The 12,293-nt window shown below is 41.8% G+C and overlaps 1 protein-coding gene across 2 annotated transcripts in view; it reads left to right on the plus strand.

The window, feature by feature from the left end:
• The window catches only part of TRMT11 (tRNA methyltransferase 11 homolog), a 139,489-nt gene that overhangs the window by 24,652 nt on the left and 102,544 nt on the right, over positions 1 to 12,293 (plus strand). For both annotated transcript variants that reach the window (XM_073627208.1, XM_073627209.1), the window contains 2 exons: positions 11,598 to 11,679; positions 11,756 to 11,848. In XM_073627208.1, the coding sequence (XP_073483309.1) occupies positions 11,598 to 11,679; positions 11,756 to 11,848 (175 nt within the window). The remainder of the gene's footprint in view (positions 1 to 11,597; positions 11,680 to 11,755; positions 11,849 to 12,293) is intronic.

Genomic DNA, 12,293 nt, shown 5'->3' on the forward strand with positions numbered 1-12,293 from the left:
ACCAAATAGTGAAGAAAATTCTTGATCCACCAAACCCGAGATCTTTATCCTTTAATTTTAGAGGTTTCTTCTGTTGTAGGAAGTGTATTTGTTGTAAAACAGTGAAGGTCAGCAATAGAGGTATTACGAGTGTCACTAACAGAGAAGGTGATAGTTTTGAGATCAAGGAATTTAGCACTTGTACCACTACACATGTGGTATACCTTATGTGGTGCCCCTGTGGCTTGTATTATGTTGGGAGGACCAAAAGGCAGCTGAAGATCCGCATTAGTGAACACCTGACCAACATAAAAAATGGATACAAATACCATAGTGTATCCATGCACTTTAAGGACAAACACCAACAGGACCCATCTCTGCTACAATTTTGTGGCATTGATGTGGTCCATCCTTCCTGGAGGGGTTCCAACAGGGTAAGAGACCTGTCACGGAGGGAAACGGAATGGATATTCCTTTTTAAGAGTTTAACCCCGAGAGGCCTCAACATTGAACTGGACCTGAATTGTTTTATTAATGACTTTTAGACAGATTTTTTTAGTTATGCTAGATACAGGGTTCCTCATTTTTATATATGTACCCACGCTGTAATGAGTGTGAGGTTAACATAAACATTTTTTTATATTTTTATATAATTTTTAATTATGGACCTTATGATGATTTTACTTTTTGATGATTCAATTAAGAAATAAAGAGGAATAATATTAGCAACTTGTTTGGATAGCCAGTGATTCACAGTAATATTAATAATTACTGGTGATTTTAGTGTCAGATTGATTTGTAGGTATTAATATTAAAGATCTGGTATCTTCCATTCTTCATTAAGAATTAAGATATGACATTTTTAATTGTTTTTTATATTTCAGCCATTTCCATATATTCGTTGATTATAGTGATTCCAAGAATTTACTGTATCTTTTGATTATAGCCATTTCTAGATGTAATTTATTTGCATCATCGTGTGGATATTTATTTCATTTATGTCAATGGGTTGTGATAACAATAACTGAGTTGACAAGTATAATATTTTAATCAATTTATATGTTAAAACCGTATTGGTGTGTGAAAAGCACAGTGTGAGTTCTGTAAACTGACATGTCAGGGTTGAGTAACGCTGTCGGATGACCCGCCATTCTTAGATATCGTCATGAATAGTGGTGATGGGTTGGAGCGGTGGGGACAATCTGACAGCGCTACGGAGTATACCAGCAACGTATGTCTAGTTATTGCGATCAGCGGGGGTTTGCGCTCACGGGGACACTCCTAGAGCGCAGGCACCGAACAGACAGGTTGCGCATGCGCACGAGGATATCCCCATTTGATTGGAGACAAGAGGGGATATAAGTAGTGATGGATGTCTAGAGCGGCCTATCCCATGATTAAGTTACAGGCGTAACGAAACATGTCGGGGGCGTGGCCGAGTGAAGGATAAACACCACGTACAAGTGACAGGAGGAAGCGAGCTGTATGGTTTACCGAGCGGGGGAGACGGCTGACCCATCTAGTAAGCAGGCGGGGAGAGGGTGAGAGAGAACTTCTTAAACGCCGGCTGTTAAAGGGTCCGCCGTGACCGCATACCCCCTAGAAGGTTGATCTAAGCTGCTATATTCATATTGCATCAGACAGATTGCTGTGAAGTTTGCTGTGCGGTTTATTTTTATACACAATGTGAGTGGAACAGTTGGAGTGTTATTTGCAGTGTGAATCATTAAAGTGTTTTACGTTATCACACTATTGGGAGTTTTTCTTTCATTTTCATATGGAACAATCCTCCGGATGGAAATGGTTTAACCCTTGCCAGTAGCTGCAGATATCTATGCCTTATAGCCTCATACGAAAGTTGAGGAGCTGGTGAGTGGCTGTCCATTGGGAGAGTGGTCACTGAACACAGAGGTGTGGTGGAAGAATTTGGTAGAAGAGCTTGCACTCCTGAAATAGAGGGACTTGCTGTTGCACATTTGAAGTTGCTTTGATCATGATCACGGACACTTTGCACATATGTGTGTTTCCCACAGAGTGTATTATTTTATTATTTATATATGTATACCTTTATTGTTGTAGTTATATAGGCATTGTTATGACACTTTAAGATTGTTATTAATTGGGATGGTGTGCACGGCCCTTATGTAATTATTGCATGGGGACTGATGCACACTAGCATCTGAGCTGTATTGGCACATAGTCACTTTATGTACTGTTTATTTGGTGTTTTATAATCATTTGGTTTTATCACTAGTGTGTTATTACTATTGCACATATACATATATATATTTTTATATATATATTTTTTTATTCATATGTAGATACACACCAATAAATGGGTGGTCACTAGATTAGTTATTTCACCACAAGAGGTGGAAAAAGTTTGAGAGATAGCGCCACGATTTAATTCTTCACGTGGGGTGCATCGCACTTAGTACACGTTATAGATTTAAATATTTTTTTTAATGTATAGCTCTGCCAGGACATTCTGGCATGAATAAGACTAGGATTATAAAACTAAACAGCATTGATACTGGCCTATGTTTGCCTTTATTAGAGATAACTTGTTTAAACCACTTAAGGACCAGCCTCGTTTTGGATTTTAGGTGTTTACATGTTTAAAACAGTTTTTTTTGCTAGAAAATTACTTAGAACCCCCAAACATTATATATTGTTTTTTTTCTAACACCCTAGAGAATAAAATGGCAGTCAATGCAATACTTTTTTTTGCACCATATTTGCGCAGCGGTCTTATAAGTGCACTTTTTTTGGAAAAAAATCACTTTTTTGAATAAAAAAATAAGACAACAGTAAAGTTAGCCCAATTTTTTTTTTATATTGTGAAATATAATGTTAAGCCAAGTAAATTGATACCCAACATGTCACGCTTCAAAATTGCGCCCGCTCGTGGAATGGCGTCAAACTTTTACCCTCAATCTCCATAGGCGACGTTTAAAAAATTCTACAGGTTGCATGTTTTGCGTTACAGAGGAGGTCTATGGCTAAAATTATTGCTCTCGCTCTACCGGTCACGGCGATACCTCACATGTGTGGTTTGACCACCATTTTCATATGCGGGCGCTACTCACGTATGCGTTCACTTCTGCGCGCGAGCTCATCTGGACGGGGGGTATTAAAAATTTTTTTTTATTTTTATTATTTATTTTACATGATTTTATTTATTTTTACACTGTTTTAAAAAAAAAATAAAAATTGTGTCACTTTTATTCCTATTACAAGGAATGTAAACATCCCTTGTAATAGAAAAAAGCATGACAGGACCTCTTAAATATGAGATCTGGGGTCAAAAAGACCTCAGATCTCATATTTACACTACAATGAAAAAAAAAAGTCATTTAAAAAAATGACATTGAAAAAAATGTGCCTTTAAGAGGCGTGGGCGGAAGTGACGTTTTGACGACGCTTCCACCCAGCAGTGTCATGGAGACGAGTGGGCGCCATCTTAGCCTCACTCATCTCCAGGCACAGACGGGGACAGACGCGATTGCCTCCGCCGCTACCGATGGCTCCGGTAAGCGGCGGAGGGCACCGGATGGGGTGTCAGTTTGTGACAGTTATAAGTGTTAGGGTTAGCCCCCTTTAGGTCTGTGGTACCCCCCTTTAGGTCCAGGGTACCCCCCTAACCCCCCCTAATAAAGGTTAACCCCTTGATCACCCCCCGTCGCCAGTGTCACTAAGCGATCGTTTTTCTGATCGCTGTATTAGTGTCACTGGTGATGCTAGTTAGGGAGGTAAGTATATAGGTTCGCCGTCAGCGTTTTATAGCGACAGGGACCCCCCATATACTACCTACTAAAGGATTTAACCCCGTGATTGCCCCCTAGTTAACCCTTTCACCAGCGATCACCGTATAAGTATTACAGGTGACGCTGGTTAGTTAGTTTGTTTTTTATAGGTTATTATAGTTTTAGGGCACCTGCCGTTTATTACCTTATAAAGGTTTAACCCCCTAATTGCCCGGCGGTGATATAAGTTACGTTTTTAGGGTCAGATAAGGTCTGCGTCGCCCCAGGCAGCGTCAGTTTAGCGCCAGTACCGCTAACACCCACGCACGCAGCATACACCTCCCTTAGTGCTATAGTATCTGAACGGATCAATATCTGATCCGATCAGATCTATACTAGCATCCCCAGCAGTTTAGGGTTCCCATAAACACAGTGTTTAGCGGGATCAGCCCAGATACCTGCTAGCACCTGCATTTTGCCCCTCGGCCCAGCCCTGCCCAGCACACCCAAGTGCAGTATCGATCGATCACTGACACTTACAAAACACTAAGCACACATAACTGCAGCGTTCGCAGAGTCAGGCCTGATCCCTGCGATCGCTAACAGTTTTTTGGTAGCGTTTTGAATCAGTCGCTAACAGTCAGGAGCTTTTTTGCCTGTGAGTCTCACTAGTGTACCCCTAAATTTAGAGCCCAAAATGGCAAATCGAAGGTACACTAGTGAAGAGGCCTACACGTTTCTGAGAATTACAGATAATGAAGAGGAAGTCACTCATCTGTCAGATTCAGGCTCAGAATACGAACCTGTAGAGGACAGCGGCTCTCTGATGACGGAGTTGTGGTCCCTGCTAAGGTCAGGCATACCAGACCCCAAACTTCTTCTTCTGTCCTTGAAGTGCAAGAACCGCAGGTCCCTCGTATGGAGCAGAGCAGTACTAGCGCCGCTATTCCTTCTGGTGAACTTGCAAGCACCAGCGGCCTAGTACACCCTGGTCGTACATCCAGCACTGCAGTATCACGTGGTGACGTGGCGAGTCCCATAAGTGCAGTTCAAGCTGGTGAGGTGGCAAGCACTAGTAGTGTCCCACTGCCACCAAGAAGAGGAACACAGGCCCATTGTGCCCATAGTGCCCTTCCTGCTGCATTCGCCAATCCGATTTGGGAACCCACCACTTCTGCAGCACCCCTACTTCCCCCATTCACTGGCCAACCCGGAATTCAGGTGGAAACAGTTGATTTTACGCCACTGGATTTTTATTCGCTGTTTTTCACCGAAGATCTCTATAGATCTATTGTGGACCAAAGCAATTTATACGCTGGTCAACACATCGCCGCTAATCCCCAGTCCTCCCTTGCCAGAGATTGGAGACCAATTACGGTCTCCGAATTTAAGATCTTTCTGGGCCTTTCCCTCAACATGGGCATAAATAAAAAGAGTGAGTTGCGGAGTGAGTGACCCAATTTACCATATGCCCGTGTTCTCTGCTTCCATGGCCAGGGCACGATACGAGCAGATTTTGCGGTTCATGCACTTCAATGACAATGAACTCTGTCGTCCTCGTGGAGACCCTGGATACGATCGGCTCTACAAAATTCGGCCCCCACATAAACCACTTCAACCAGCGTTTTGCAGACTTGTTTACTCCCCATCAAGTTGTCTGCGTTGATGAGTCCCTGATTAAATTTTCTGGCCGCTTGTCATTCAAACAGTACCTTCCCAGCAAGCGTGCCAGATACGGGGTCAAGATGTATAAGCTCTGTGAGAGCACCACAGGCTATACATGTAGATTTATGGTTTACGAGGGCAAAGATAGTCACGTAGAGCCGACAAACTGCCCTGACTACATAGGAAGCGCTGGCAAGATAGTGTGGGACTTGGTGTCACCCTTATTCGGAAAGGGGTACCACTTGTACGTGGACAATTATTACAAGAGCGTGCCCCTTTTTAGTCACCTTTTTGATTAACAGATTGGAGCATGTGGCACCGTGCGACCTCTGTGTCCACGAATATAACCAAAATATGGGAGGGGTGGACCTCAACGACCAGTTGTTGGCGCCATACCTAGTTGCCCGTAAGGCCAGACGCTGGTACAAAAAAGTGTCTATTTATTTCAATTGGCTTTGCTGAACGCTCATGTGCTATACAGAGCTTCAGGACGGAATGGATCCTTCCTTAAATTCCAGGAAGAGATCGTCAGAGCCCTTCTGTTTCCAGACGGTGCTCCACCTCACCTTCCCCAACCAAATGCAGTAAGCCGGCTGCATGAGAGGCATTTTCCTTATGTCCTCTCGAGTACCCCTACCCAACGAGCCCCCCAAAGAAGATGTTGTGTCTGTAGCAAGTGCGGATTTAGGCGTGACACCCGGTATTATTGTCCCTCCTGTCCTGATAATCCTGCTCTATGCATTGGTGAATGTTTTGAACGCTACCATACACTAGTTGAGTTTTAGCGTCAGGTACAGCATTGCACAGACTAGGACACACTTTCACAGGGTCTCCCAAGATGCCATCGCATTTTGAGAGACCCAAACCTGGTACCAGTTACAAAAGTTAAAGTTACTAAAAATAAATAAATAAATAATAAAAAAAAATAATAAAAACACAAAAAAAATATAAAATAAAAAAACCAAAAATAGTTGTCGTTTTATTGTTCTCTCTCTCTCTCTCTCTCTCTCTCTCTCTCTCTCTCTCTCTCTATTCTCTCTCTATTGTTCTGCTCTTTTTTACTGTATTCTATTCTGCAATGTTTTATTGTTATTATGTTTTACCATGTTTGCTTTTCAGATATGCAATTTTTTTATACTTTACTGTTTACTGTGTTTTGTTAGTAACCATTTTTTTGTTTTCAGGTACGCCGTTCAGCTGCAGAGCGGATTTATTTATTTTGACAGCAACAACGTTTGCTCCCACGATACATAAAGCCGTGACTCCAGCGCTGTCGGAGGTGATTTCACCACCACAGTTACATACTTCAGCATATATGCCGAAGCGTAGGGGCAGCAGTGGGTGGAGGAGCGATTTGCTCCTGCCTTTTGTGGGAGGATGCCCCCATGCTTCGGCATATGTATATTTTAGGCACAGGTTGCGTTAAATGTTTTATTTTTTACTATGTTTTTTTTGTAATGCCGCGTACACACGAGCGGACTTTACGGCAGACTTTGCTCGGCGGACTTTTCGACAGACTTTACGACGGACTTTCTGAATGAACGGACTTGCCTACACACAATCCACCAAAGTCCGTCAAATTCGTACGTGATGATGCACGACCGGACTAAAACAAGGAAGTTCATAGCCAGTAGCCAATAGCTGCCCTAGCGTGGCTTTTTATCCATCGAACTAGCATACAGACGAGCGGACTTTTCGACCGGACTCGATTTTGACAGATTGATTTAAAACATGTTTCAAATCTAAGTCCGTCCAACTTTTGAGAAAACAAAGTCCGCTGGAGCCCACACACGATCGAATTGTCTGACGAAATCCAGTCCGCCGGGCAAAGTCTGCCGTAAAGTCCGCTCGTGTGTACGCGGCATTACTGTTACACTGTAAAGTTACTTTGTTTTATTGTTAACCATCATTTGCTTAGCAGGTATGCCATTCAGTTGCAGCGCGGATTTATTTATCTTGACAGCAACAGCGTTTGCTCCCACGATACATAAAGCCGTGACTCCAGCGCTGACGGAGGTGATTTCACCACCACAGTTACATACTTCAGCATATATGCCGAAGCATGGGGGCAGCAGAGGGCGGAGGAGCGATTGCATACCCACGATCAATCTCTTTTTTTCGTTCAGCCCACAGGCTGCATGAAAAAAAAGATTACAATATATGCCCAACAAGAACCAGCAACGTACTGGTATGAGTGGTTATACCAGAAAGATGCCTGCAGGTTTAGGTATCATCTTGGTATCATTCTTTTCAGCCAGCGGTCGGCTTTCATGTAAAAGCAATCCTAGCAGCTAATTAGCCTCTAGACTCCTTTTACAAGCAGTGGGAGGGAATCCCCCCCCCCCCACCGTCTTCCATGTTTTTCTCTGGCTCTCCTGTCCCAACAGGGAACCTGAGAATGCAGCCGGTGATTCAGCCAGCTGACCATAGAGGTGATCAGAGACCAGAGTGGCTCCAAACATCTCTATGGCCTAAGAAACCGGAAGCTACGAGCATTTCATGACTTAGATTTCGCCGGATGTAAACAGCGCCATTGGGAAATTGGGAAAGCATTTTATCACACCGATCTTGGTGTGGTCAGATGCTTTGAGGGCAGAGGAGAGATCTAGGGTCTAATAGACCCCAGTTTTTTCAAAAAAGAGTACCTGTCGCTACCTATTGCTATCATAGGGGATATTTACATTCCCTGAGATAACAATAAAAATAATTTAAAAAAAATAAAATGAAAGGAACAGTTTAAAAATAAGATAAAAAAAGCAAAAAAAAATAAAGAAGAAAAAAAAAGCACACCTGTCCCCCCCTGCTCTCTCGCAAAGGCGAATGCAAGCATCGGTCTGGCGTCAAATGCAAACAGCAATTGCACCATGCATGTGAGGTATCACCGCGAAGATCAGATCGAGGGCAGTAATTTTAGCAGTAGACCTCCTCTGTAAATCTAAAGTGGTAGCCTGTAAAGGCCTTTAAAGGCTTTTAAAAATGTATTTAGTTTGTCGCCACTGCACGTTTGTGCGCAATTTTAAAGCATGTCATGTTTGGTATCCATGTACTTGGCCTAAGATCATCTTTTTTATTTCATCAAACATTTGGGCAATATAGTGTGTTTTAGTGCATTAAAATTTAAAAAAGTGTGTTTTTTTCCAAAAAAATGCATTTGAAAAATCGTTGCGCAAATACTGTGTGAAAAAAAAAATTAAACACCCACCATTTTAATCTGTAGGGCATTTGCTTTAAAAAAATATATAATGTTTGGGGGTTTAAAGTAAAGTTCAAGTGGTTAGAAGAGTGGGTGATGTGTGACATAAGCTTCTAAATGTTGTGCATAAAATGCAAAACCCCCCCAAAAATACCCCATTTTGGAAAGTAGACACCCCAAGCTATTTGCTGAGAGGCATGTAGAGTCCATGGAATATTTTATATTGTGACACAAGTTGCGGGAAAAAGACACTTTTTTTTTTTTTGCACAAAGTTGTCACTAAATGATATATTGCTCAAACATGCCATGGGAATATGTGAAATTACACCCCAAAATACATTCTGTTGCTTCTCCTGAGTACGGGGATACCACATGTGTGAGACTTTTTGGGAGCCTAGCCACGTACGGGACCCCGAAAACCAAGCACCGCCTTCAGGCTTTCTAAGGGCGTAAATTTTTGATTTCACTCTTCACTGCCTATCACAGTTTCGGAGGCCATGGAATGCCCAGGTGGCACAACCCCCCCCCCCCAAATGACCCTATTTTGGAAAGTAGACACCCCAAGCTATTTGCTGAGAGGTATAGTGAGTATTTTGCAGACCTCGCTTTTTGTCACAAAGCTTTGAAAATTGAAAAAAGAAAAAAAAATTTTTTTTCTTGTCTTTCTTCATTTTCAAAAACTAATGAGAGCTGCAAAATACTCACCATTCCTCTCAGCAAATAGCTTGGGGTGTCTACTTTTGAAAATGGGGTCATTTGGGGGGGGTTTGTGCTATCTTGGCATTTTATGGCCTTCGAAACTGTGATAGGTAGAGAGGAGTGAATCAAAAATTTACGCCCTTAGAAATCCTGAAGGCGGTGATTGGTTTTCGGGGCCCCGTACGCGGATAGGCTCCCAAAAAGTCCCACACATGTGGTATCCCCGTACTCAGAAGAAGCAGCAGAATGTATTTTGGGGTGTAATTCCACATATGCCCACGGCATGTTTGAGCAATATATCATTTAGTGACAACTTTGTGCAAAAAAAAAAAAAAAATGTGTCACTTTCCCGCAACTTGTGTCAAAATATAAAATATTCCATGGACTCAACATGCCTCTCAGCAAATAACTTGGGATGTCTACTTTTCAAAATGGGGTCATTTGGGGGGGTTTTGTGCCATCTTGGCATTTTATGGCCTTCAAAACTGTGATAGGTAGTGAGGAGTGAAATCAAAAATTTACGCCCTTAGAAATCCTGAAGGCGGTGCTTGGTTTTCGGGGCCCCGTACGCAGCTAGGCTTCCAAAAAGTCCCACACATGTGGTATCCCCATACTCAGGAGAAGCAGCTAAATGTATTTTGGGGTGCAATTCCACATATGTCCATGGCCTGTGTGAGCAATATATCATTTAGTGACAACTTTGTGCAAAAAAAAAAAAAAATTGGTCACTTTCCTGCAACTTGTGTCAAAATATAAAATATTCCATGGACTCAACATGCCTCTTAGGAAATAGCTTGGGGTGTCTACTTTCCAAAATTGGGTCATTTGGGGGTGTTTTGTGCCATCTTGGCATCTTATGGCCTTCAAAACTGTGATAGGTAGTGAGGAGTGAAATCAAAAATTTACGCCCTTAGAAATCCTGAAGGCGGTGCTTGGTTTTCGGGGCCCCGTACGCAGCTAGGCTCCCAAAAAGTCCCACACATGTGGTATCCCCATACTCAGGAGAAGCAGCTAAATGTATTTTGGGGTGCAATTCCACATATGCCATGGCCTGTGTGAGCAATATATCATTTAGTAACAACTTTTTGTAAATTTTTTTTTTTTTTGTCATTATTCAATCACTTGGGACAAAAAAAATTAATATTCAATGGGCTCAACATGCCTCTCAGCAATTTCCTTGGGGTGTCTACTTTCCAAAATGGGGTCATTTGTAGGGGTTTTGTACTGCCTTGCCATTTTAGCACCTCAAGAAATGACATAGGCAGTCATAAATTAAAGGCTGTGTAAATTCCAGAAAATGTACCCTAGTTTGTAGGCGCTACAACTTTTGCGCAAACCAATAAATATACACTTATTGACATTTTTTTTACCAAAGACATGTGGCCGAATACATTTTGGACTAAATGTATGACTAAAATTGAGTTTATTGGATTTTTTTTATAACAAAAAGTAGAAAATATAATTTTTTTTCAAAATTTTCGGTCTTTTTCCGTTTATAGCGCAAAAAATAAAAACACCAGAGGTGAATACCATCAAAAGAAAGTTCTATTTGTGGGAACAAAAGGACGCAAATTTCGTTTGGGTACACCATTGCATGACCTCGCAATTAGCAGTTAAAGTGACGCAGTGCCAAATTGTAAAAAGTGCTCTGGTCAGGAAGGGGGTAAATCCTTCCGGGGCTGAAGTGGTTAAAAAGACAATTCAGTAATAAGCCACAGACCAGCTAGACATTATTGTTTGTTTACTGGTAAATTGTATTGTCATTTAAAGTAAATTTAAAGGCAGGGACTCCCCTTTTCTGATCTCCTTCTGAAAATGCTAGTTATCTGGCTGTTTTGATGACAACAGGCTCCAGTACTTTGAGTGGATTATTTGGATTAAGTATGCAGATCAAAGAATATTCAGAAGGCCTTATATACATTTCATAATGCATATGCATTTCAGGTCAATGACTCAAAGCACTAGGGTCAGTATGACACCCGGGCAACCAGCAGTTTCAGAAGCAGAGTGCAGCTGTGGTAATCTCCTTCTTTGGCCAAGGGAGACTGAGGAAGTGCTTCCTCCTGCCTGCAGCATTCTGATAATATCCTCTCAGCCTAAAAAAAGTCATATTTGAGAGCTGAAAGACTGCTTTTGAATGACAAAAGGTGCAGCTTTTTAAAAACACAATAATGTTGCTGGATATTTTGACTTGTCAGACATTTACTCATGCTTGTAAAGTTATTGAAAAGTCCAATTAATTATTGCTCTTTAGCCTATGTATACCAATTTCAAGATGATTAGTCAGTAAACACAGAATTGTTTAATCCCCTTAGATCTCTGTTTGAGCTGTGGGGTCATGGTAGAAGTTTAACAGAACTAAAGCAATCCATCCAGAGCTATCATTCGGAAAGGATGGTAAGAAAATATAATGACATATATTTATCTGCATTTCTGCCTGTGTTCTGTTAGTAATTTTCACTATTTCTTTTAGGTACCTTATCTTCAACCTAACTCGACGTACAAAATCAGCATTCACAGTTTTAATAAGACTTTAACACAGACAGAAAAACTTGTGAAGATTGATGTAAGTAATGCTTCTTTATTTCTGACATGCATTGTTCTGTGAAGAAGGGATAAGGAGAATGTACAAGTTGCTGCCAAAGCGATTTGCAGGTGCTTCGGCAGCGGTGCCCATTGATTTCAATGGGCAGGGGCGGTGGAGGAGTGTTGTATACACCGCTACCGCACCACCTGAAGGATGCTGCTTGCAGGACTTTTTGTAACGTTCTGCAAGCGCACCGCCCCAGTGTGAAAGCACTTGGGCTCTCACACTGGGGCTGCAAGGGAGGTGTTTTTCAGGCGCTTTACATGCGCTATTTTTAGCTCAAAAACACCTGAAAAACGCCCCAGTGTGAAAGAGGTATAAAAGTTGTGAGTGTATTGCTCAGCGCTCCTAATGTTCTCAAATAAAATAGATACAAAGTATGTGTTTATAGTGTCTCAACCATCATACAATTATTACAAATGAG

This window comes from Aquarana catesbeiana, linkage group LG04 (assembly GCF_042186555.1).
Source record: "Aquarana catesbeiana isolate 2022-GZ linkage group LG04, ASM4218655v1, whole genome shotgun sequence".
In the NCBI taxonomy this organism is placed as follows: domain Eukaryota; kingdom Metazoa; phylum Chordata; class Amphibia; order Anura; family Ranidae; genus Aquarana; species Aquarana catesbeiana.